This window comes from Gopherus evgoodei, chromosome 6, assembly GCF_007399415.2.
Source record: "Gopherus evgoodei ecotype Sinaloan lineage chromosome 6, rGopEvg1_v1.p, whole genome shotgun sequence".
Taxonomy (NCBI): domain Eukaryota; kingdom Metazoa; phylum Chordata; order Testudines; family Testudinidae; genus Gopherus; species Gopherus evgoodei.
Window position 1 is genome coordinate 101,433,906 of NC_044327.1, and position 27,665 is coordinate 101,461,570.

The 27,665-nt window shown below is 40.9% G+C and overlaps 1 protein-coding gene across 10 annotated transcripts in view; it reads left to right on the plus strand.

Moving 5' to 3' along the window:
- Nucleotides 1-27,665, plus strand: part of SLC38A9 (solute carrier family 38 member 9) — a 76,569-nt gene that overhangs the window by 23,968 nt on the left and 24,936 nt on the right. For 9 of the 10 annotated variants that reach the window (XM_030566473.1, XM_030566470.1, XM_030566468.1 and 6 more), the window contains 9 exons: nucleotides 2,532-2,661; nucleotides 3,764-3,885; nucleotides 4,028-4,091; nucleotides 4,219-4,312; nucleotides 4,841-5,011; nucleotides 5,723-5,782; nucleotides 11,288-11,488; nucleotides 14,056-14,163; nucleotides 23,025-23,131. In XM_030566473.1, the coding sequence (XP_030422333.1) occupies nucleotides 2,605-2,661; nucleotides 3,764-3,885; nucleotides 4,028-4,091; nucleotides 4,219-4,312; nucleotides 4,841-5,011; nucleotides 5,723-5,782; nucleotides 11,288-11,488; nucleotides 14,056-14,163; nucleotides 23,025-23,131 (984 nt within the window). In that variant the 5' untranslated portion in view covers nucleotides 2,532-2,604. The remainder of the gene's footprint in view (nucleotides 1-2,531; nucleotides 2,662-3,763; nucleotides 3,886-4,027; nucleotides 4,092-4,218; nucleotides 4,313-4,840; nucleotides 5,012-5,722; nucleotides 5,783-11,287; nucleotides 11,489-14,055; nucleotides 14,164-23,024; nucleotides 23,132-27,665) is intronic. The other variant, XM_030566474.1, reaches the window with a different exon arrangement.

Genomic DNA, 27,665 nt, shown 5'->3' on the forward strand with positions numbered 1-27,665 from the left:
GAGACTTACACTCCACTTCCTTAGTGTAGCCTTCCCACAGGAACAACAGAGGAGATGTGCCAACAATATTAATTCCGGGAGGGGCAGAAGAAGCTAGACCTCATTGGATCTTTATACTGTGCATTCAGTCTGAGTAAGGTATAAATAGATGTACACCTCTCATGCCTCCATATCCCATATGTGGAAAGCAGCATGTGACAAAAACCCAAATGAGAAAGAGAGAAACAAATTACTCATGCAGGTCATTTTAAAAAAGACTGCAGGTTTCATCCCTTTATTATGAATAACTTTCACAAATCTTGCTTTTGTTGTTGAAAGTTATTTACATTAGAAGTGCAGGGAGACAAAATGTATAGAGTATCAATAACTTCTCAACTAAAATGAGCGTGCCTTGAAATGAGATTTGTGCATAATAATGTCCTTTCTGTACCTATGTTGAACTAGTTAACTCTTGGTTTTCCACACTTAACTAAATTCAGCAACAGTTTTACTTCATGATTGTGTTCTAATATATTTAGTTAAGAAAAAATAAATCCTAATTCATACTGGTACACCTCCATGACTGAAATATAGATAAAAATAAAACCAGTACTTTCCCCCTTCATATTTTTACAGTCGAAAAAAGCAATCTTGATTGGGAGTACTTAATTTTTTTTCTCCAATTTTAAGTGATGAGATGTGGGAAAGGATCTAGTGAATTAAACCCTTTTTTCAAGAGGGAGAGAGAATGTGGGGCATGGGGGGAATGGCTCAGTGGTTGGAGCTTTGGCCTGCTAAACCCAGGGTTGTGAGTCAATCCTTGAGGGGGCCACTTAGGGATACGGAGCAAAAATCTATCTGGGATTGGTCCTGTTTTGAGCATGGGTTTGGACTAGATGACCTCCTGAGGTCCCTTCCAACCCTAATAGTCTGATTCCTTTAATACTTCCAGATGGACAAACTATTTGCAACTTGTACAAAGTACCATGCTTTTCCTATCTGCTTACATCAGCTCAGAGAAGAACATGCATTTCTGTCTTCTGTCTTGTGCTGTTAAGAGTGGGGAGTATTACAGAAATTATTTTCTCAGTATTCAGGGCTTGGGCAGCAAGTTCCATCTCTCAGGTGTCTTCTAGCAGCCAGTCACCAAGATGCATTGCAGTTCCAGATCAGACTTTTATTAACCTTCTGATGCAAGTTTGTGCTGTGATATAGATGCTTAATTTTGTAGCTGGGAGGAGGATGGGAATTTGGTCAGGGAAGATGGTGTCCCAGAATGAAGGCGGAGTTGAAAACCATGCAACCCTTTAGAGATCATCCTGTTACTGGGAGCTGCTGTGAAGGGAACTGGCCACCATCTTTTTTTGTGTGTCTTGGCTCAAACTCCACACATTCAAATAGACCTGGTTCTTATTGTAGGAAAAATAAAATTTTCTTCATGACTCAGTTTTTACTGCTCCTGTTGTCACCTGTAATTGGGGGGGGGGGGGTATTTTTATAACTTTTTTGCCTTGTGTGTGTAAAGTGAATGAACAAATATGAATGTTGTTGTTTGTAAATCTTAATGAGTTTAGCCAATAAAAGCTCAGGTGAAGGGAAGCAATAAAAGTTTTTAGTAAGGTTTGCAAGCAAGTAATACAAGTATTATTTGTTACCTTGAGGAATAAACCTTCATGTGACTTTGTCTAATGTCTTAAGCCAATGGAGTCCTGTACCTATACAGAAATAGAATTCTTGACAAAGCATTCAGACTGTGTCTCTATATTGCTATGATTCAGAAGTGGAAATTATCATTTTCCTTTACCATAATTGGGGTAAGATTCTGTCTATCTCTGGTAAATCTAGCCCTGTATTAAGGGCAGTGAAGAAGCAGTCCAGTGAAGGAACTGAGCCCACTGCCTACCCCTCTCCACCTAATCCCTACATGCCTGTGTTTGAGGAACTACTGGGTGTGGAACCTCTACATCTGATGCTGGAAGGAGAGGTGGAGATATTATTCTGTACTGTGTATGCTGCCGCATGACTGCTTAGGGATGGGCCATAATCTGTCCCTTGGGATTTTTTTGTTTCCGAGAATCATGTTCATATTCCTAGTGATTAATCAAATGCCATTCAAAGGGAAATAGTGAGGTAAATGAGAACTAAAAATTGACTTTTTAAAAATATACTGGGCCAAATTCTGGTATAAAGCTAGAACAACTATTAACCTAATTGAGCTTTGGATTTATGCTAGTGTAACACAATGCAATTTGGTCCAGTATATTTAACTAGATACTGGTCACCATTCTACTCTCAGTTATGCAGGTGCAACCTCACACATCAGACTTTGGCCCAATTCCCTTTTAAAATGGATTATATAAGGAGAAACATACTGCATTCGTGTTGTGTGCCTTGCCTTCTTTCAATTAGAAAGCAGTGCATTAAGCATTTGCAATATGTTAATAGATGGTAGTCTATTCCTGAGTGATACAAAATCATTTTCTGAATATCTAATTTATTTCTGTTCTGTTAACAGTTTCATAAAGGTTGTTTGTTGTACCTTTTCCCTTTAGGCCCTTCCACGTAGAGCCTTCAAATATTGTTAGTGTGAATGACACACACAGAGTTACAGATGAAGCCTCAGCAATGAATAAGCGGATTCATTACTATAGCAAGCTCACTTCTCCTTCAGATAGGGCACTGGTAAGGAAAAGATGGGTTAAAGATGCCATTAATTAATGGACATGAAATGCAGGGTGTAGTGGGTATTGTGAGTGCCTGACTTCTGCAATTTACATCTGAAAAACAAAAAGGGAACCCCCCCCCATTAAAACAAACCTAGTTCATAGACTTTAAGGTCAGAAGGGACCATTATGATAATCTAGTCTGACCTCCTGTACAATGAAGGGCACAATCTCACCTACCCACTCCTGTATCAAACCTGTGTCTGAGCCACTGAAGTCCTCAGATCATGGTTTAAAGACTTCAAGGTGCAGAGAACCTTCCAGCAAGTGACCCATACCCCATGCTGCAGAGGAAGGCAAAAAAACTCCAGGTCTTCTGCCAATCTGCCCTGGAGGAAAATTCCCATACTTGGGGTCGGGAAGGAATCAGCTAAAGCCTGAGCATGTGGGCAAGACTCACCAGCCAGACACCCAGGAAAGAATTCTCTGTAGTAACTCAGATCCCACCCCATCTAACATCCCATCACAAGCCATTGGGCATATTTACTGCTAGTAGTCAAAGATGAATTAAGTGCCAAAATTAGGCTATCCCATTATACCATCCCCTCCATAAACCTTGAGAATTGCTTCTAAATTAGGTTTTACTGGCTGAGCATGTTTGAATTTACATAGAACCACAAGTCACAACTGCCTTCTTAGGTGGTGAAAAATATGACTAAGATATGCAAACAAGACTGGGCCAATATTGTAAGACTCAGGATTAATATTTTGTCACCAGAACTCTCATAAATACATATTTAAGTTGTCAACATGGAAATCTATGCACCTAAATTTAAGTATCCAAGCCTGATAACTTAGGGCATTTTCTGTGTATAGCTTGTCACTGAGAAAATATTTTCATAAAGTAGTTGGTGGATTGTGATGTGGATGAGAGCAAATGCTGTATTCTACAGAAGAATAATTCAGCCATCAAATTTTCTTTAAAAATAGAAAATATCTGCTTGAAAATGTACTTTTCATTAAAAGTTTCATGTTTTTCATATAGTAAGTAGTCTGCTTAGTATAACTGGAACATCAGAGATTCTTTGTAACTAATACATCTTGTTTTATCCATCTATTAGATTGCTCCTGATCATGTACTTCCAGCTCCAGAAGAAATTTATGTGTATAGTCCATTAGGAACTGCTTTCAAAATCGATGGTTGCACTGATGGTTATGGCAAAAACTCCAGCGTAGTGACAATGTAGGTTAAATACTTTCTTGTATAGTAGCCCAAAATTGCATTATATTGGAAGTTGTCTATTGAAATTTAATAACTTTTTTATGTTTGTTTCTAAAAAGGTGGAATGAAATAACAATGCTCCTTAATTCTCTGTGTTCTTCAGATTTATGATCTGGAATACGATGATGGGCACATCTATACTAAGTATGCCATGGGGAATAAAACAGGTAAGATGAATGTTTATTCGAAAAAAATATTTGCATGGAAAACCATTTGCAGTGTTCTTTTGTTCCATTTGCATCAACATCTATTGTTAATGAGAAAAAATATAAATGTATTTCTCCTCTTAAACAGGCAGGATTTACCACTGGACTCTGTTTGATCTTGCTAATGGGCAGCTTGACACTTTATTGCTGTTACAGAGTTGTGAAATCACGGACAATGATACGTAAGAATCTGTTACATTACACAAAGTATTCTTGTGTAAAGTGTGAGATCTTGAATGGGGATGATTTTTATTATTACTGTTTGTTTCTGCCAGTGTTGGAATATTTCTTTGATTTACTGTTCATTAGATATGGAACTCAAACAAAAACTCCTCATTTGGATGCCCCTGAACTTTGGGGAAGTTTTGGGTTCTGGATTGAGACTTTGTCTTGGGGCCCATCTCCATTGTCATATTACCTCCTTTAATTTATAGGGACCTGTTTCTTTTTAAGCAAATTTTAACCACATCTGAACTCCTTCAGTCAAACTCCACCAACCATCTAATGTGATAGAAATCAAATTATGGAACAGAATGTTGTCCCCTGACAAGTGTTGTACTTTAAGTTGGTGGCATTTATCTAGCAGTAGAAGGAGACTTTTACTTTGTCAGAGTTCTATGTAAACAGCACAATCTCTCTTAATCAGAGTATTCTCATGTTTAATCTCTTTTTTTTTTTTTTTTTTTTTTTTAATTTTTGTCTTTATTCAGCTTTAATAGATACCTCAAACTGGGAATTCCCAGATGTTTGCAAGTACTATTTTGGATCTTTTGGTCAATGGTCCAGTCTTTTATTTTCAATGGTGTCTCTTGTTGGAGCCATGGTTATTTACTGGGTACTTATGTCCAACTTCTTGTTCAACACAGGAAAATTTATATACAGTAAGTATCTGTTTGTTTGGTTTTTTTTTCAATTTGGTTTGAATCAAAATTCTAGGTACTGAAACACAGGAACAAATTGTTAAAATCAGCTTTTTTTTTTTTTTTTTTTTTTTTTTTTTTTGTAGCACCGGAGAAATTTAATTTTGGGCACCATAATTGTAACCTCTCTAAAAGTTATGTAATTCTCCAGGTGCATGCCTTTCTTTGAGTGATTTCCAGTTAGACTTTCTTTAAAGATCATCACAAAGAAGGATAACTTTTTTGTTGCATCTTCTGCTTGCTCTGTGTGTGTGGTCTATTGATATACATACAGACTTGTTTAATTCAGTGAATCAGTGTGAGTTTTTCAGAGGCATCTTATACAAAGAAAACAATGTTATGATGTTTATCATGAGTTTTATAATGCCCCGAATCGCTGGAGAATCTCTCATAGCTATCGGAGAAGTTCAATGGGTATATGGGAACTCACACCAGTAAATGACCCATGTCATCTAAAGCTGCTTTTAATATTGTGGAGATAGACAATCAAGCTGCAAATGAAATAGTCCGGTATCTGTAGATGGGATTGAGACTATTCATTTGGAAATTGGTGAGAAACTGCAAAACTCTATTCTACTTCTCTCATTTCATTTCCATAAATTTACAGAAAGAAGGAACAGGATAGCAGCAAGAGTAGAGCAATCATAGTAAGATTGTTTTTCTTATTTTCAGATTATGTTCATGACATTAACATAACAGATCTTGTTCCTGGTACTAATGGGAGTAATAGAGGTAAGAAACGTACAATAGTACTATGTTCCACAATAAAATAACTCTAAGGGATATTATATGCAGCGTTGTTGTAACCATGCTGGTTCAAAGATATTAGAGACACCAGGTGGGTGAGGTATAGTAAAACCTCAGAATTACGAACCCTTCAAGAATGGAGGTTGTTTGTAACTCTGAACAGAACACTGTGATGGTTCTTTTCAAAAGTTTACAACTGAACATTGAGTTAATACGGTACAGCTTTGAAACTTTACTATAGAGAAGAAAAATGCTGCTTTCTTTTTATATTTTTAGTAGTTTAGGTTTTTTATTTGTTTTTTGTTTTGGTCTCTGCTGCTGCCTGATTATGTACTTTAAGCTTCCAAATGAGATGTGCAGCCCAATCAGCACAAAGCTGTGGCCCATGTGACGACATTCTATGGACCATACAGGCAGTATTGGATGTGGGCCACAATGGTAACTAGGTTGAGAACCACTGTTTTACTGTAATATATTTTATTGGACCAACTTCTGTTGGTCAGAGAGACAAGCTTTTGAGCTTACATTAAGTTCTTCAGACTTTCAGGGTGAAAATTCAGACCTGAAGAAGAACTCTCTGTAAGCTCGAGGGCGTATTTCCCTCACTAGCAGTTAAGAGGGAAATCCTGGAGCCTGGAGTCTTCTGTAAGGACAGGAGAGGCTGAGGGAACACTCCGCCCTGCTCTGGGAGCCTTTCATCATAAAACCCAAATTTTATCTTGAATTTGAATGGGTTTTTGTACTCTGCAAATACTTTACTCATCCCTACACTAAAAAACCACATTAACTCTAGGTATGTCTAAACTGGTAGAGTTTTATAACGCCAGCAGTTACAGCACCACTCGGAGAGCTCTGAAGGGAAACAGCTGTTGTGTGTTCACACTGTCAGCTGCCTGAGCAATAGCATGTTCACACTTGTGGCACTTGCATCGGTGTTCGCAGCAGTGCACTCTGGGCAGCTATCCGACAGAGCATCTCTTCCACTTCTGCTAAGAGTTGTTAGAAGGCGGAGGGGGTCGCAGGGCCTCCTAGGTCCTATCACAATGCCCCATGATGCATTGCTTTGCATCCCAGCAATCTCTGTGCTTCAGTCCACATTTGTCACCATCTTCCAATGGTCTGTGTACTGCACACTCCGCCTTCTTGGTCTTCAGGAATGGATCCCGCGCTGTTGACCAGTATGCTGCTTTCTCTGACCAACATGTCACAAGTGGCAGTGGAGTTATTCCTTAAACTACAAAGGCAAGAGGAGTGCGATATTGGTCTCACCACATGTAGTAGCTACGACAAGAGATGGCTTGTGTCATTCACAGAGGTGCTGACCACAGTAGAACACTGCTGTCGGGCTTGGGAAATAAGCACTGAGTGGTGGTATCACATAGTCATGCACGTCTGGGATGACGAGCAGAGGCTGCAGAACTTTCGGATGAGGAAAACCACTGTGTGATGAGCTCACCCCAGCCTTGCAGTGGAAGGACATGAGAATGAGTGCTTCCCTGTTGTTGAAGTGCGTGGTGATGACTATGGAAGCTGGCTATTCCAGACTGCTACCGATCAGTCGCTAACCAGTGGGGAAAATCTACCTTTGGACGTGTATTGACGGAAGTGTGCAGGGCTGATAATCGTATCCTGCTCCGAAAGACCATGACTCTGGGCAACATGTGTGACATTGTGGATGGCTTTGCACAAATGGGCTTCCCTAACTTGCGGAGGGACAATAGATTGCGTGCATATTCCAATTCTGCCACCAGACCACCTAGCCACCAAATACATTAATCACAAGGGGTATTTCTCAATAGTTCTCCAGGCACTTGTGGATCACTGTGGGCATTTCAAGGACATTAACACAGGCTGGCCCGGAAAGGTGCATGACGCACACCTCTTTCGGCCTGTTCAGGAAGCTGCAAGCAGGGACTTTCTTCCCGGACCAGAAGATCACCGTAGAAGAAGTTGAAATTCCCACTGGGATCCTGGGAGACCCTGCCTACCTCTTAATGCTGTGGTTTATGAAGCCATACACATGGCACTTTGACAGCAGTAAGGAGCGGTTCGACAACAGGCTGAGCAAGTACAGAATGACTGAGTGTAATTTTGGCCATTTAAATGCCCAGTGGCTCTACCTATGTGAGAGGCTGGACCTGGATGATGACAATATTTCTATGTTTATAGCTGGGTGCTGTATGCTCCATAATATTTGTGAAGGGAAGGGTGAAAGCTGCACTCGGGATAGGCCGCTGTGGCCCAGCACCTGGAGGCTGAATTTGAACAACCAGAGACCAAGGTTATTAGAGGGGCTCAGTGTGAGGCCATAAGGATCATGGATGCCTTGAGGCAGCAATTTGAAGCTGAAAGCTACTAATGTTTGTTGCTATGCTCAGGAGTGCAGTGCTTGTAATGCGAGGAGTAATTGTGATTGGTGCAGATGATGCACTATGAAGGTGTAAGAAAATTGCCTGTTGCTTTGCAGGGCTCTGTTTGCTTTCAATTAATGGAATAAAGGTTGCCTTCAAACCTAAATAATTATTGTATTTAAACCACAACTGGAGGAGAGAAAGACAAACAAAAAAAGGACATCAGCACTGAGGGGGATGGGGGAGGTGGGGTCCCGGGATGGTTAAAGATGTGTGTATGTCCAGGTATCATATGCAGCCTTGTCCTTTTGAAGTACAGTGCAGTGGGCACTGGGAGTACGGGGTAAAAGTGGAATGCAACCAGTACAGATTGTAGCCAGGAGGTTAAGAGTGTGTGGGCAGTGTGTGGGGGAGGGGGCATGAGAGGTTTTCGTGACAGCGGCTGCGGGGGAGGGCAGGCACAGAGCTCATCAGTTTGCAGTGCTAGTAACGCCTGGAGCATGTCCACTTGGTGCTCCATAACGTGTAAGAGCCACTCAATGGCTTCATTCTGACACTTCACATTCTCCTCTCACTGTCCCACCACTCCTTCAATTCTTGTTTTTTGGCCACAGAGTGCATCATGACCTCACATAGAAAGTCTCTTTAGTTCTTTGTGGCCACTTTCTAATTCTGCTCGGCTGTTCAGCCGGTGATAACAAAGAGGGAGGCTGCGCTCCCAAGGTCCCATCTGTGAAGCCAAAATGCAACATTTTACAGAAGCAGGATTGGTTTCAACGTGCAGACCACTGATTTTAAAACACAGCCACTATTCACATACCTGTCACTAACTGGCTGACCCCAGCCAAGCACACATGAGCCCTAAGACCCCCAAAATGGTGAGTAACCGCAGGGGCAGGGGAAATCCAGGAATGTTCTGTACACTGGGCACGTCACTCTTGGGGAGAGCCAGCACTGTAGAGGGGGGGCCTTATAATCATTACTGTCCCCACATTTTCCACAGGCTGTGTTCATTAGGGAAGATATCTCGCTGCTGAGAATGAGTAGGGAATCAAGGGAGGGGCTTCTCCAAGACTGCAGCTTCTGCCATGGCCCTTATGTGACTTGCATATGTGCAGCAATGGTTCCACCCCACAGTGACGGCAGAGTGGTGCGGGAAAGTTACCCTTAATGGGGCAAGAAACAAAGCAGCTCTGCTGAAGAACCTGTGGCAGCAGATTGCTCAGTATCTCCATGAGAGTTTCCTGGAGATATCTGAGGCAGATTCGTGTGAAGTGAGGGAGTCAATCAACACCCTGTTCTGCTGTTCAGACTAAGCATGTGGTGGGAACTGGGGTCTCTCTGGGAAACTGGTGGCTGGAGTGTCTCTGGGGAGGAACGTCTTGGGGAGTCAATCTGGGAAGTGTCTGAGGCACTTCGGGGCTCTGTCACCTACTGTTCCCTCCAGTCAGGTTACTCACTACTATTGCTGCCACCCTGGTTGCTCCTGCACTTTCTCTCAGTATTGCCACACCTTTCCCCATTCAGATCCAGCAGGAGGTGCAGTCAGAGGAGAAGCAGACATTCTGTCCAGCTGCCTGAAGCCATGTACCACAATCTTCTCCAGCGAACAAAAGATGCAACTGCAGCTTCTGAAGACAGGCAGGACAGGGCTGTCAGATGCTTGAATGTCACTTGGCAGCCCTGAACACTTCTCTGCTAAACAGAAAGGGGTCAAATCCGTAGTGACAAAGCATTTTTCAAGGGTTTGTGAAACAATGGAGAGAAAACCAATTAGAAAACAGTAATTAAAATTACTGTCGCTTTAAATTTCAGAAAAGTCAAAACACTGTCTAGAGTTTTGTCTTTAGGTTATTGTAACCTGGCAGGCATGCTGCCAGCATGGGAGGAAGAGATTAACAGGATATAAAGCATTATGCAGTACAAAGGTGTAAATGGAGACTAGGAGAACATTAGGACAGGGTCATATTTCAGCATATAAGACAGGAATTGCTGTTTACGTTTTTCCACAAAAAGCCCCAAGTACACACCATAAGTTAAAATGTTTACATTTTAAGGGCCTTCTATTCTAGGAGTCTCATCCTCCCTAATGTTTGGTGGCTGTGGTTGGTACACCAACAATATGACACTGTAACTTATGTTAATTCAAGTGTTTTAGAACAGCCACTGATTGTATTTATTCTCTTGATGTGCACAAAATCATGTGTGCACTACTGTTAATGCAGGCACCTATGCACCCATTTACACGCACAGCCAGATATGTTCACTTGTGCACTCAGACATTCATTCAGCCATGCATTTGCTTATATGCACAGAGGCAGCTTTGCAGACACTGCTATGTGTACATGCACTGCAGCACAGGCAAGCTGCTCAGACATAGACAGGCACACATGTATGCACAATGGAGTAAACACAGCTACATGCACACACTCCTGCATACAGACAGCTATGCATGCATTTCCTGCATCCATGCCCCTGGATGTTGATCCTGTGCAGCAGTCACCTGAGACTGCAGGCCTTGTTGGTATTGCCTATCCTCACATTCAGCTGTTAAGTTATGTCAAGTCTCTGCATTCAGTGCTGAGGTGAAGGAGGTACCAGCTGAGAGTGCAGGGAGAACTGGATATGGCCCAGCAGTGACAACTTAGGCTATGTCTGCACTTGGAGCTGAGGAATGATTCCCAGCTCAGACAGACATGCTCATGGTAGTTCTCATCAAGCCAGTATGCTAAAAATAGTAGTGTAGCCATGATAGCATGGTCAGTGGTGGCACAGGCCAACTGCTCCAAATACAGCCCTGTGAAATCTAGTGGGTTTAGGCTCAGGGCAGTTAACCAGTGCCACTGTGTGCCGCTGCACATGCTGTAGGGGCTACACTACTCTTTTTAGTGCCGTAGCACAAATATGTTCTGTTCAAGCTGGGAATCACACCTCCAGCTCCATGCATAATGTAGCCTTAGTGGTGGGCCCTAATGGATGGAGGCAAGCAGAGGAGCAGCAGCTGAGCTGCCAGAGTCCTGCTTCTGAATGCTCCTAGGCTCCCAGTGGTAAACTTTACTTCCTTGGAGATTAAGTACTGAATTTGTTGATTCATTGCATAGCTTTTGTATAAACAAAGCTCTGTTATTTGTTCTTTCAGTCATCTGTCCAGGTACTGCCAATGAGGATCAACGGGTCAACAAAAGTGGGCTGTTGCCATTTGTCCACAACACCACAGGTTTTGAGCTGTTTGAGCAGTGGTGGAGCAAATCACGAACTGTACCATTTTATCTGATTGTTGTTGTTCTGCCCCTTCTAAATCTTAAGTCTCCCTCTTTCTTTGCCAAGTTTAACATCCTAGGTAGGTAATAACATTTCTAGATTGTTTGTTTATTATTGGTAAAATATGTAGCAAATACAGTGAAACGTGTAGTAATGACCCCACCTCCGGTGGCTAACTCCTTCTCTTTAGCAAACTCTTTGAAATATCTCCAAGGTTTCCAGTACTGTTTTGTTTGACCTTTAGAGAATGATCAGCCTCTGCAAGGGAGTTGGGTATTGCTGCTCCCTTGGGTAACTCTTTTAAATAGGTTTCATTGTATTTAGGGTAAATATGAAGTGGTTAAATATACACTGTTCTTATTAGCGTTTTACATAGAAAATAATATCAGCACAACAGCATTCTGCAGAATCTCAACCCTCCCTTGTGTTCATGCCTGAAAATAGTTTTCCATTATCTCATTGTCAATTAACAATTAAAAACTAATACCATATAGAATACTAAAAACTGAAATGGCTTATAAAGCATTATGTATAATAATTTATGGTATAGTGCATCTGCCTTTCAGTCTTGGCTTTATTTTTAAGCCCCAAGGAGAGCTGCAAGCTAAGGCTGAAGAAAATTGTTACTGTGGATTTTAATTTTTGAATATTTAAGTCAGCAAGTTGACAGGGGTTTTTTTGGTTTGTTTTTTGTTTTTTTTTGTCTTTAGACATATAGAAACCTAGGCCAGTTTAGAACACTAGGAGATTGTGCAGCATGTTAGCTTTAAATTGATCTTCATGTTCAGAACTTTTTTCCGTATTTCATTCCTTAACTTGTTATTTATATTCAGTGAATGAATAATTCCCTTCATTTATTTTGTTACCCTGAAGATAGTTTTCAACTGAAATCCTGTCTTTCCCTCCTAGCCTGTTTTTCTAAACTGTTCGTGTATACTCATTCATAAGCTGAATTTTTTTAATAAAAAAGGGAAGCACCAGAGAAGGGGGTCGGCTTATGAACAAGTATAGAGAGGGAGAGGTGGGACGTAGCCTCTCCGCCCAGCAGAGGGAGCAAGGAGAGGCAGCACAGCCAGCAGATACAAAAGGGAAGAGGTGGGGCCAGATTCTGGCCATGCTGCTCTCGCCCCCAGCCTCCAAAGCACCTGCAGCGCTGGGGCTGTGGTCACGCCATCCAGCCGCAGCCCACCGGAGCACATTGCGACCACGCCGCCCAGCCTGCCAGAGCAACTCCAGCCACGTCGGAGACATTCTCCCCTGGCCCTCCCCAGATAAGGGTGGGATGGGATGGGGAGAGTGTAGGGGTCCCGGGCTAGGAGTGGGGTCAAATGGGGGGTGGTCTCAGGAGGTCCCAGGCTAGGGATGGGGTCATGTGAGGGGTGGTCACGGGTTACCCCCCGACTCTCAGATTCTTCTCCCCCCCAAAAAAATTTCCCCACCAGTTGCTGTCCCAGCCAGTCAGGGTAAGCAGCTGGTGTGCCAGGACACTTTGTTTACTTAGGTTTACCTCCGTGCCTGCACTCGAGGGAAACAAACCATTTCGGCCCACCTGCGGCTTACCCTGATGGCCCGAGAGCCAGTTTGCTGACCCCTGAATTATAGGGTCGTCTTATGAACGGGTCATAAAAATTTTCCATTTTTACTTATCCATCTTGGCGGGGGGGGTGGCTTATAAACGAACGGGCTTCTGGTCAAGTATATATGGCATATAAATCCTGCACTTCCCCCTACATATATTTATAAGCTTTTCTCTGATGCTTATCATTGTAGCGTCAGGGTACATCCCAATTTTATAGCATTCAAATAAATGGACAGATTATCTTTCAGTCTCTGAAGAATTTTCTGGGTTTCTTTCCCTCTATTCTTAAACCGCAGGGGCCAGAACAGCACACTCTCTCATGCAGTTGTAGTCAGACTAAGACTGTATAGACTTAGTATTGTTACCCATCTGTGACTTTATATGTGATCCTCTGTGTCCCTGTGGGAGCGTAATTTGTGGATATTGTATGACTCCTGGGAGCGATATAATTAAAAAAATGGGTCCTGTCATGACTAGGTTGCTAGCTCAGATGAAGTATAAGTCTGAAGTGACCAAAGGTAACTGCAGCTAGTGTCAATCCTGGTCTTACTGGAGAGTTCACAGTTGCAGTTTGCATTAATTGGCATCTTGGTGAATTATTTCACCCAAAAGGCCAACAACTAAATGGGTCTGGAGGAAGCTACTTTGCACTACTAGTGATAGTCCCTGCAGGTACGCTGGAGGAAGTTGGTTGGGAATCTCATTCTTCTGCTGCCCATGCTCAACCAGTGCTGTGGATAATTGGGGACATTAGTTTCCTGGGTTATTAATCCAGCACCTATCGAGGGAACTAGACTCCATTAAAATTTTAAATAAATGGATGTAGCGCAGCAGCTCTCTCTTGCACACGCTCTCTCTCTTTACAAGGAAAAAAAAGGTAATTTGGGATCACAGAACTAGTGTTTAAAAATTGGGATTGTCCTGTGGTCTTCAGGACAACTAGCACTCCAATTTCTTTGGGCTGGTGGCAACTAACTAGAGGTGGGCCAATGTGGAATGGAGCATAAATAATTTTTCTGTCACAATTTATCCTGATGATGATGGATGATTGTCTCCTTTGTGTGTAGGTACTGTTTCAGTTGTCTACTTAGTTTTTCTTGTTACTCTGAAGGCTGCACATCTGGGATTCCATTTAGAATTCAACTGGTTTACAGCTAATGAATTTTTTGTACCAGGTAAGTTAGCTAAAATTAAACATTGATTAATTTTAAGCATGTATATTGTGCTTTTAATCTTTAAAGCACTTTATAAACCTTCATTTTTATCCTCCCAACATCCCCTTGAAGTAGAATAGGTAAGTAAGTGTGCTTATTAGTGCCTTCTGAAGGTTGAGTGACAAAGGTACAGGAAACCCCTTTCTTCCTCCTTCCCAGATCTCCTTCGCAGGAGATAGTAGTAATAACATTGCCTGGGATCCAGAAACACAGGGGTTGAAGGCTAGTTATTGCCTGGTATCTCCACTATGCACCAGTTCAGAGAAAACTTGTCTGTGGATAGGCAAGGTGAGGCCATGATCCCATCACTCCTGTGTGCTGGCACCTTTTTCCATGCTTCATTATTAAAGTAGTGCTCATTATAGACAAACCTAAGATAGACTGATTTATAAAGTATAGCAAGTACTCCACTAAGTTTTTCTGTGGTACCCATCACCATGTGTCCAAGTGCACCTCACACCTACTCCCCACTTTCTCGTGGTCCTCAACCCATAATTTAGCCCTGTAGTTTTAAACTCTGGCATATTTTTAAACTTTAACTGGCTTATACCTTTCTCTGTCTCTTCTTGGCAGAATTGGTTGCCAGTTGTTTAAGGGATATTACAGTTCAATATATAAGGTGTCACAAACACAAGAACTTATTGTCACCAGATGAATGGAGTAGGAGAATAATCGTAAGAGAAAAGATTCTAGTGGAGAAAAACAACTTCTGTTGCTTTTCTTTCTTGTGGAAGACTTGGGAAGAGATACTAAGGTCATCCCTCTCTTTACAAGAGGCAGCATTATATTGGAGCTCTGAAGAGATGTATGCCTATAGTATCTAATTAGATCGTTCTGACTTCGTCTGGGAATGGGGGAGTAATTTTGCCCTTCATTAATGCTTTATTATTGACTTAAGCATAATGTGAAGCTCAGGGACATTCATCCATCTGGTACATTTGGTTTCCCTTGTGAGTTTCCATCTTCTAATGTGCTGCTTTTCAGAAGAAAGAAAAATATGTAGGTTTCCCAGTCATGATACAAGTTACAACAACTTTATAAACGTGACACTGGCTATTGTTACGACAGAGAACGATGACCTGAAGAGGACAACTAGGATAATTAAATATGTGAAGAAATTTTAAATGGATATAGTAAAATAGGACTAGAAGGTGGATAGTTCCGCAAATGATGGGCAGTGGTGGAATCTGTCTAATCAGTGAAGTTAAATGTCTACCATTGCCACAGAGTGTCACTCACTTCCTCCATTAGGACTTTGATTAGGATCAGTTAGAGATCAGTCAAAAAGCCACAATCGAGGAAGAAGACTATTGTGTGTGTTTTTTAAAACAAACAAAAAACCGCCACACCTGGTGTAGAGGGGAAGTGAGGGCAACTATAAAAAATATAGCACAGATGGGAGAAAGGGGAAACTGATAATAATGAATATAAATTTTAGAAGCTAGGAATTGTAGAAAATTGGTAAGGGAAGCATGGAGAGATCTATGGCCAGCAGAGTTATGGACAATAAGAAGTGCTTAATTATGTTAGGAACAAAAATAATTAACAATGATATTGGTCCATTACTAGATGGAAGTTAGAGAATTATCAATAATATTGCAGAAAAGGTAGAAGCGTTCAATAAATATTTCTGTTCTGTATTTGGAAAATCAACATATGATGATTATATCCTTACATTCTCCTGAGAAACTAGGGGAATGAAAAAACAGCAGCTACTAAAGATAGACATTTTGAAATCAGCAGGTCCAGAGAATTTGTGTCCAAGGGTTTTAAAAGAATTGCTGAAGATCTCTCTGGACCATTTATGTTTTGTCAATAAGTCTTGGAACACTGGGGAGTTCCAGAAGTCTGATAGAAAACTAATGTTTTGCCAATATTTAAAAAGCATAAATGGGACGACCTGGTTAATTATAGGCTTGACAGTCTCTGATAGTTCCCTGGCAAGATACTAGAATGGTTGATATAGGAAGCAATTAATAATTACATTACCCTCCTTTAATTATTTGTTGCCAATTAACATAACTGTATGGAAAACAGATCCTGTCAAACTAACTTGATCTGTTTTGTAATCTCAAGTTTCATTGATAAAGCTAACCTTGCTGATGTAATATACTTAGACTTCTACAAGGCATTTGACTTGATACCACATGACATTTGATTAAAAAAACTAGAACAGTATAAAACTAGCCTGCCATATATTAAATGGATTAAAAGTTGGCCGATAGGTCTCAAAATGTAACTGCAAATGGGGAATCATCTTCGAGCAAGTGTGTTTCTAGTAGGCTCCCTCAGGGATCTGTTCTTGTCCTTATGCTATTTAACATTTTTATCAATGACCTGGAAGAAAACGTGAAAATGTCGCTGAAAGTTTTTACTTGATCCATAAATTGAGGAAGTGGTAAATAATGAAGACAGGTCAGTAATACAGAGCTATCTGGATCGCTTCATAAGCTGAATGCAAGCAAACACAATGCATTTAATATGGCTAAATGTATACATCCGGGGGGGGGGGAAATGTAGGCCATATTTACAGAAGGGGGGCTCTCTCTCCTGGAAAGCAGTGACTTTGAACAACATTTTTGGGTCGTGGTGAACAGTCAACTGAACATGAGCTCCCTGTGCAATGCTGTGGCCAAAAGGGCTAATGCAATCATGGTTGCATAAACAGGGAAATATCAGGTAATAGTAGATAGTATTTGGCGTTGGTGTGACTACTGCTGAAATATTGTGTCCAGTTCAGGTGTTGTAACAGGGTGTTGGCTAGGAGAAACACGCCAGGCCCCTGTTACCCTTCTTCCTCTGGAACAGGGCTATTAGTTGGGCTGACTGAAGGACCATGCCCTAATTACCAGAGTGGATGATCCACCTGCAGGCCTGGGTAGCCAGCCTGCCCTGTAAAGCTGGCTGAGAGACAGGAAACAAGGGGAGACAGGAAAGGGAGGAGTGTGGGCTCTAGTTAGTAGTCTCCCAGAGTGTTGATATCTGTAAGTAATAGGTGGTGGGAACGGACACAAACAATAAAAAGACACAGGTGCTGCACTTCAGTTGGTCTCTGACTGCATTTGTGGAGGGGCCGAGAGAAGGCACCACTACAGGTGTCCATGAATCAAGAAGAAGGTTGATAAAATTGGAGAGGGTTTAGAGAAGAGCCACAAGAATTATTAAAGGATTAGAAAACCTTCCTTATAGTGATTAGACTCCAGGTTCTCTATCAATTTAGTTTAACAAAGAGAAGGTATGACTTGATTACAGTGTAGAAGTACCTACAATGGGAACAAATATTTGCTATTGCGGATTTTCAGACTAGCAGAGAAAGGATATCACGTAATCCAATGGCTGAAATAAGACAGTTCAAGTTGGTAATAAGGCGTACATTTTTAACAGTGAGTAATTCATTCATTAGAACAATTTTACCAACAGTTGTGGTTGATTCTCCATCACTGTCAGGTTTTTAAATCACGATTGGCTGTATTTACTAAAAGATCTGCTCTAGAAGTTATTCTGGGCAAGTTCTATGGCCTGTGCAATTTGTGTGTGTAGCTTGGCCTATCTCTGGCTGGGGTGATGTCTCTTGGGCAGCTACAGGTGGAAGTGGGAGTCTTTTTGTTGTTGTAACTCTAGGTTATTGGGCATCTAGCACTCAACAGGCCCAGAGCTAGTGAACCAATTTATTAATCTGTAGCTAGACACTCTGCATAGAGGGGGATTAATAAATAGGCAAATGCTTCTAAAAAATACATACTTGTCAGTAAAAGCAAATAAAATCACTATATTTATTTTACTGTAACATGAGGAAATAAATGTTTGCCATTACCATGAACGACAGCTTGGCACCACAGGCTGTATTTCCATGAAATTTGCTGCAAAGTTCTCGGGAATGTTTTTCCAGCTATGTTAGCTAACTCATTGCTGGAGGTGATGAGTCTTGCAAAGAAAGCTGAAATAAGACCGAGACATTATCTGAATATACTTCTCTACCACCGAAAAGTATTATGTAGGTATTACACAGCCACAGTTGTGTGGTGGTGTTTTTTGTGGGAGGAGGGAGGGTTGTGTGTGGATTTAATTTTGTTAAACTCAAATTGCACTGGTGTAGATGGTGAGAAACTAGACAGACTGGCTAGTGTGTTCTGTGTATTCTTGGCTAAGAATACTGCTTTAAAATCAGTTTTCCAGCTAGTACCTAGCCTCTGATTTTTGTTCTTTTAATGTTTTCATGAATGGAGGTCAGTGGTGCCTGTTCTTGGAAAGAGGACCTCAGTACTAGGCAACAAGGGGGAATATGGATAAAGTAGTTCCTTTATCTCAGCCAAAATAACTTTTGTTTCTGGTTGCAACACTCATCATCTCAAAGGCAGTAAATTCTTGCTGGGTACAGCTGTACACAAGACCAGAACATATGCCTTTAGGGTGTATAAGGTGCAAGAATGTGATTGGTAGGTCCCTAAGGATCCTGCTGGGCTAGTGATCTCGAGATTCTGAGATCATCAACACACAAAGCGTCATGTCAGTGCTATCTAACCTTCTCTCTAAATGCAGCCGAGGGAGAAGACTGGGAATGAAGAGGAGTATTTTAGGGACAAGCCAGTTAGTTTTATTTGTTGTAACAATTTCCACTCAAAGCATTTGATGCCTGACCTTTAAAAAGTGGAAGTCAAATCCTAGTGAGGCAAATAGAAAGGAGCACAAACCCTGCCAGCTTAAGTGCAAGAGTGTAATAAGAAAAGCCAAAGAGGAGTTTGAAGAACGGCTAGCCAAAAACTTCAAAAGTAATAACAAAATGTTTTTTAAGTACATCAGAAGCAGGAAGCCTGCTAAACAACCAGTGGGGCCCCTTGACAATCGAAATACAAAAGGTGCGCTTAAAGATGATAAAGTCATTGCGGAGAAACTAAATGGATTTTTTGCTTCAGTCTTCATGAGGATGTTAGGGAGATTCCCAAACCTGAACTGGCTTTTGTAGGTGACAAATCTGAGGAATTGTCACAGATTGAAGTGTCGCTAGAGGAGGTTTTGCAATTAATTGATAAACTCAACATTAACAAGTCACCGGGACCAGATGGCATTCACCCAAGAGTTCTGAAAGAACTCAAATATGAAGTTACGGAACTATTAACTAAAGTTTGTAACCTGTCCTTTAAATCGGCTTCAGTACCCCATGACTGGAAGTTAGCTAATGTAACGCCAATATTTAGAAAGGGCTCTAGAGGTGATCCCGGCAATTACAGACCTGTAAGTCTAATGTCGGTACCGGGCAAATTAGTCGAAACAATAGTTAAGAATAAAATTGTCAGACACATAGACCAACAAACTGTTGAGCAATAGTCAACATGGTTTCTGTAAAGGGAAATCCTGTCTTACTAATCTATTAGAGTTCTTTGAAGGGGTCAACAAATATGTGGACAAGGGGGATCCAGTGGACATAGTGTACTTAGATTTCCAGAAAGCCTTTGACAAGGTCCCTCACAAAAGGCTCTTACGTAAATTAAGCTGTCATGGGATAAAAGGGAAGGTCCTTTCATGGATTGAGAACTGGCTAAAAGACAGGGAACAAAGGGTAGGAATTAATGGTAAATTCTCAGAATGGAGAGGGGTAACTAGTGGTGTTCCCCAAGGGTCAGTCCTAGGACCAATCCTATTCAATTTATTCATAAATGATCTGGAGAAAGGGGTAAACAGTGAGGTGGCAAAGTTTGCAGATGATACTAAACTACTCAAGATAGTTAAGACCAAAGCAGATTGTGAAGAACTTCAAAAAGATCTCGCAAAACTAAGTGATTGGGCAACAAAATGGCAAATGAAATTTCATGTGGATAAATGTAAAGTAATGCACATTGGAAAAAATAACCCCAACTATACATACAATATGATGGGGGCTTATTTAGCTACAACGAGTCAGGAAAAAGATCTTGGCGTCATCGTGGATAGTTCTCTGAAGATGTCCACGCAGTGTGCAGAGGCGGTCAAAAAAGCAAACTAGATGTTAGGAATCATTAAAAAGGGGATAGAGAATAAGACTGAGAATATATTATTGCCCTTATATAAATCCATGGTATGCCCACATCTCGAATACTGTGTACAGATGTGGTCTCCTCACATCAAAAAAGATATTCTAGCACTAGAAAAGGGCAACTAAAATGATTAGGGATTTGGGGAGGGTCCCATACGACGTAAGATTAAAGAGGCTAGGCCTCTTCAGCTTGGAAAAGAGGAGACTAAGGGGGGATATGATAGAAGTATATAAAATCATGAGTGATGTGGAGAAAGTGGATAAGGAAAAGTTATTTACTTATTCCCATAATACAAGAACTAGGGGTCACCAAATGAAATTAATAGGTAGCAGGTTTAAAACAAATAAAAGGAAGTTCTTCGCACAGCGCACAGTCAACTTGTGGAACTCCTTACTTGAGAAGGTTGTGAAGGCTTGGACTATAACATTGTTTAAAAGGGAACTGGATAAATTCATGGTGGCAAGTCCATAAATGGCTATTAGCCAGGAAGGGTAAAGAATGGTGTCCCTAGCCTCTGTTCATCAGAGGATGGAGATGGATGACAGGAGAGAGATCACTTGATCATTGCCTGTTGGGTCACTCCCTCTGGGGCACCTGGCATTGGCCACTGTCGGTAGACAGATACTGGGCTAGATGGACCTTTAGTCTGACCCGGTATGGCCGTTCTTATGTTCTTATGACCTCTATAATAATGACATACCTCTGATGGTATGGCATTATTTCCACTGACAGATGGCATTCAGAGTAACTTGGTAGTCTGGGCCACTCAGAGTCAGCTAATGAGACAAAAAGATTCTCTGCTCTGATGCATGACTTGTATAGGTAAAGTGGACTGCTATCCACACATCCAGAAGTTAAGTCTTGGATCCTGGGAGCTTTTCCCTTGCCAAAATCCTATAGTAATAGGTGTGATTAAAATGAGTCCTAAAATAATTTGGTTTCCAGTTAATGGTTGGTTGGTTTCCAGCAGTAGATGGTTTCCAGATAGCTAACGAAATTAAGAATGATGAAGTGCTACTGTTGGCTGCTTCTTGACAGTCTCAGGCCTGGTCTACGCTAGAGCGGGGGATCGATCTAAGTTAAGCAACTTCAGCTACATGAATAACGTAGCTGAAGTTGACGTACCTAGATCTACTCACTGCGGTGTCTTCACTGTGGGGAGTTGACTGTTGCTGCTCCCCCGTCGACTCTGCCTGTGTGTCTCGCGGCGGTGAAGTACAGGAGTCGATGGGAGAGCACTCAGGGGTCAACTAGATGTGATAAATTGACCCCCGCTGGATTGATCGCTGCCCGCTGATCCAGCGGGTAGTATAGACATATCCTGAGAGGCTAGGGTTAAAAACATGTATGATGTATCCAGTTGTATCAGGGAGCTCAGCTAAAATACAGCCCTTCTGCCCCCTCTCTTTGAGAAACCCCAAACTGACCTTTGTCTGAAAACGTTCCTTGATATTTGAATTGCACCAGCAAACTATCTCAGAATGTTCAGAGTATTTATGAATATCCAAACAGGTAGAAAAAAATTAATCTCCAAGCTTGCTGAATAGTCTGGATGTGAACAAAACTTAAACAAACATACCCCAGGGCTGCTAACCAGCAGTCATGTGAAACTAAACTGGTTTCAAGTGCACGTGAGGTTCAGACCCAATGTTCTATTGAGCAGCCTTGGCATAGATTGATTTACAGCAATGCATAGTGCTAATTCTGTCTGCAAGAAGACCAGTATGCCAAAGATATAGCCAGACTTATGTATGTAAAACTTGCATCTATGATATATACAGCATAGCTTCAACTGATGTCACTATGGTGGGAAGGATACAGCATAGAGTAATGAGTGATTTTGAATCTGCCAGTGTGATTTATGTTAGGATTACAGTAGTGGGAACTAAGCCTAAAGTGAGACCTTTTTTCCCTCTTTCAGTTAGCATTGGTACTGCTTCACTACTAATAAGATATTAAGGAAAGACAGTGAAACCAGCATAACACCCTAGAGATGCAAAAGTGCTCTATTACTTTAGACCAGCTATCTGTTTGCTAGTACTTTGGTACTACCTGCCAAAATGGTGCTTAATGATGTTCTAGCATAAGGAAATGCGCACGCCTGGCCTAGTAGTAGCATTCCCAGAACTACTGTCTACTGGATGGAACACTTCTGAGAATGGTGCTAAAACAGCAGTGCTGTTTTCGGGGGGTAAAGACATTGGTTGGCTGGTGCCAGTAATATTCTCCCATTTAAAGGACAGTCGAGATGGTATCTTGAGGCTTTCCTAATCCTTTATTTTGTAAGCAATCATTTGAATCCCCTCTTGTAAACAGCAACAGATGTCTCTTGTCCTCCTAAAGTGAGGGTCAGCAGCCTCCTCAGAGTTTGACTCTTGTTGACTAATCCAGAGAGCATCACCAGAGTCTATCACACAGCAAACAGCTTTTCCTGTCGTCCTCCCCCTGCTGGTACACGCGCAGTCTCTCCAAAATTGGTTTCCCCCATCAAGGCATTGGGATGTCCATAAACTGCAGTGCTGAGAAGCAGAAAAGTTTATTGTTCAAATCATAGAATAAAAAGACCTTTAAGTACTGTGCATTAGTAGGAAACTTTCCCTGAGAGCAGGTTTTTGCTCCTTCTGCTGAAGCAGCTGGAACTGGTTGCTGTCTGAGACAAGATACTGAACCAAATGGACTGGACTAATCCAGAATAGCAATTTCTACATTCCTAACATCTAGAAATAAACTTTGAATGTCACTTTGGCAGCTATTGTTTATTTCACTGATGCAAATATAAAAACAAATGTTTCTTTTCTTTTGTTTTCCTAGAGTTTAGAACTCAGTTTCCTCAGCTCACGGGGGTCCTGACGCTTGCTTTCTTCATTCATAACTGTGTTATCACGCTCCTTAAGAATAACAAGAACCAGGAAAACAATGTAAGTAACTTCATGAGAAATGGTTGGTTTTGATATAAAGATGGTAGACCACGATAATGTTTTTCTGGATGGACATCTCTCAGAATAGGTGTGGAGGCTATAACAGCTGCAGAACACAGATCTCTCTTGCTTTTTCAGATAAGAGTGAGGGAGTCATTTATACCGGCTTTCCACTGGTCACTGGTGGACCAAAAGTGCATATAAATAATTTACACTCTAGTTTCCCGTTCCAAGAGCTATTTATTCAAAAATTGTAGTTATCAGAATCCACAGTATGCTTCCCTTTAGCCCAGTGTTAGTTAACAACTTCTCAATTATTGTCTTAACATTAGTGCTAATTAATACAAAGCTGTTTATTAGGGCTAACCGACTCTGAGAGGTTTGTTAATTGAGAAGCTATTAGCAAGTAATTAACTAATATAGAGATCTGGGGGACACACTGGATTCAGATAACTAGGATTTCTACATCCATGAAACTGCAGCTCAAAATAGCACTTCTGTATATTCAGATGTCTGGTTCTCCAAACACTTTGGCTGTCCCCCAGGCCGTTTGGATAAATGGAAGTGTGCTGTAACTCAAATGTAATCAGGCTTTTCAAACTTATTTGCTGTCAAATTGACAACAAACTTGCCAAATTTCAGCCAAGAAGGTGCAAGTTTGAAGCTGTAAAGGCCCTGAAAAGGACCATTTAAAGTGAAAACACTTAAGCAGCCTTAACTATGATTATTACTGTGCCTAGGGGGCTGCACTATAATATTCAGATCTAGATGCAATTTTCCCCAGAGTTTAGAAGTGTTCAGATTCAGGGTTCCAGCCCAGGCTTATCAAGATCTTCAATGAAAATGTAATTAGACTTATATCACAAAGTAGATAAATTTTCAGCTGTGGTTGAGGCTCTCTCACTTGACAGCTCAAAAGTGAGGTTCAAACTGTCCCTAGGTGTACATGATACACAATAAAATCACCCAGTATTTAATGATCCTGTCAGTAACTTCTTAGGCATGTTGTGGTAACTCAAGGATGGATGGCCAAAAAGTAAACTCCTTTAGGCAGGGACATGCCGCCTTTTCTGTTTGGAAAGCATCTTGTATGTTATGGGTGCTACTGAAAAGAAATTAATAGGGCAGTCAAACGATTAAAAACATTAATCATACTGTTAAACAATAATAGAATACCATTTATTTAAATATTTTTGGATGTTTTCTACGTTTTCAAATATATTGATTTCAATTACAAAGTGTACAATGCTCACTTTATATTTTTGATAACAAGTATTTGCACTGTATAAAAACGAGAGAGTATTTTTCAATTCATCTAATACAAGGTCTGTAGGGCAATCTTTGTCATGAAAGATGAACTTACAAACATAGAATAATGTACAAAAATAACTACATTCAAAAATAAAACAATATAAAACTTTAGAGCCTACAAAGTCCACTCAGTCCTAGTTCTTGTTCAGACAATTGCACAGAGAAGTTTGTTTACATTTGCAGGAGATAATACTATCTGCTTTCAGGTTTACAATGTCACCTGAAAGCAAGAACCGGCATTCTCATGATGCTGTTGTAGCTGGTGTCGCAAGATATTTGTTTCAGATGCACAAAAGATTCATATCTCTCTTCATGCTTCCACCACCTATTCAGGGGACATGCGTCCATGCTGACGACGGGTTGTGCTTGATAACAATCCAAAGCGGAGCAGACCATCACACACTCATTTTCATTATCTGAATCAGATGCCACCAGCAGAAGGTTGATTTTTCATTTTTGGTGGTTCAGGTTCTGTAGTTTTTTGCATCTGAGCGTTGCTCTTTTAAGACTTCTGAAAGCATGCTCCACACCCAGTCCCTCTCAGATTTTGGAAGGCATTTCAGATTCTTAAACCTTAGATTGAGTGCTGTAGCTATCTTTAGAAATATCACATTGTTATCTTCTTTGCATTTTTGTCAAATCTGCAGTGAAAGTTTTTGTTTTAAGAACATGTGCTGGGTCATCATCCGAGACTGCTATAACATGAAATATATAGCAGAATGCAGGTAAAACAGAGCAGGGGACATACAATTCTCCCCCAAGGAGTTCAGTCACAAACTTAATTAACCCCCTTTTTTAAACAGGCATCATCAGCATGGAAGTATGTCCTCTGGAATGATGGTCGAAGCATGAAGGGGCATACGAATGTTTACCATATCTGACACATAAATACATTGCAATGTTGGCTACAGAAGTGCTATGCAAACACCTGTTCTCACTTTCTGGTGTCATGGTAAATAAGAGGGCAGCATTATCTCCCATAAATGTAAACACACTTGTTTGTCTAGCGATTGACTGAAGAAATAGGACTGAGTGGACTTGTAGGCTCTGAAGTTTTACATTGTTCTGTGTTTGAGTGCAGTTATGTAACAAAAAAATCTACACTTGTAAGTTGTACTTTCATGACAGAGATTGTACTACAATACTTGAATGAGGTGAATTGAAAAATACTATTTATCATTTTTACAGTTCAAATATTTGTAATAAAAATATACACTTTGATTTCAGTTACAACACAGAATACAATAAATAAGAAAATGTAGAAAAACATCAAAAATATTTAAATTTCAATTGGTATTCTATTCTTTAACAGTGTGATTAAAACTGATTAATCATGATTAATTTTTTAAATTGCAATTTAATTTTTTGAGTTAATTGTGTAAATTAACTGTGATTGACAGCCCTATAAATTAAGGATCGGGCCCTGGAGAAGGAAACTTGCTGAGCTTTCTCACATTGTTCTGTTATGGAAAGAAGCAGGATTTCCCCGCCCATCACCAAAAGATATTCAGTAATTTTGTTCAGCCAACACTGTGGATCCCTCAGGAAACCAGAGTCGGCTCTGTGGAGGAGGCCTGATGCCTTCACGCCAGCTTCAAGGCCTCTTCTGTGTGTTTCTCCCCCCCCTCCCCCAGTCACTGAAAGTGAAGCTCTGCTTGCTTCCTCTGCTGACAGCAGCATCTGGAATCCCTTCTTTGACTGTATAATAAAGCAGGGACTGTATTAAGTTTTATGAAGTTTTTCTCCATGGGATTTGAGGAGGAGAAAGGGGAGTGTGTATGTAGACCAGCCAACACATTGATCTCAGACCCTCTCCTCCAGGGCTATTCTAGGGCTCCTGCGAAGTGATGAAACAGCAGATAGTGGAGGTGACTGATGCCCCTCCTTTCATGTATGTTGTGGAGGATGTGCAGTTGGAAGCCATCAGCACCATACATGGATTTCAGGGGCATGATCTGGCCCAGAATCTCTCCCTAGGCTAAAAATTTCATTGCTGTATAAGTTCAGATAATATCCTTAACATGTCAAGGCTGTATTCTTAATTTCCTTTCTGATATAATACTTCTACAACACCTTCTCATCCAAAGATCTCAGAGCACTTTTTAGACCTTAATTAAACCCAAACACTTCTGTGTAGCTGATGCATCATTTAATCCAGTAAGTGGTCAACAAGCAGAAAGTATGCATCTGTTAACAAGTGCTAGCCTGTATTAGATGCTCCTGGGTGTGATGGTAACTTACTCTTACAGATTTGCGCTGAAGAGATTTTCCAAGTTGTCATAGAAGTTCCACTCTAACCTGTTTTGGGACCAAAATTTCATGGGCTCATGTGGAAAGTTCTTTTTTAACTCAGCCAAAAAACAGTTTTTGTTCTTCAGTCAGTCATCTTTTAATGAGGAGTCTGTGAAAAGGCACAGAAGTGCATAAAACTGAGAGTATATTACAGCCTCATAAAATCAGAGAAATGTAGGGTTGGACTGACCTCAAGAGGTTGTCCAATCCATTTCCCCCTTGCTGTATCAGGACCAAGTAAACCTAGACCCTCTCAACAGGTGTTTGGCTAACCTGTTCTTAAAAACCTGCCATAATAGAGGTTCCACATCCTACCTTAGTAACATGTTCCAGTACTTCGCTAAACTTAGTTAGAAAGTTTTTTCCCTAATAACTAGCCTAAATCTCCCTTGCTGCAGATTAAGTCCCATTACTAGTTGTCCCACCTTCAGTGCACATGGAGAACAATTTAAATTTGTGAATAGTTTCTTGTACTTTCAAATCTCTCCATAATCTAACCCCACCCCACCTATCCAACTAGTAACCCAGTAAGGATGGGCAGGTGGCAAACTGTAACCACTATTATTGACCAGCTATGAATAGTGCTCATCCTGTTGTATTTATTCATTAGCACATCTTCTCCAGCCTGCTTGTTTTTTCTCATGCATCTGCCATGTCTTGTCTTTTAGACTGTAAACTCATCGAGGCAGGGACTGTAATATAGGTACAGTGCTTGGTACAATGGGGCTCAACCTATATGAGGCTTTTTAGGCAGTATTGCAACAGAAATATTTTAAAATAATGCAACTGCATGCCTATATTTCTAGATTTAATCACCTTTGTGTCTCATTACTCATAATCCCTTCTTAATTTTATCTGGAATGATGCCTTCTAAAATCTGTTCTTACTCAGTTTTTGGAGATTGTTCTGAGGCTGGCTTAACAGTAATCAA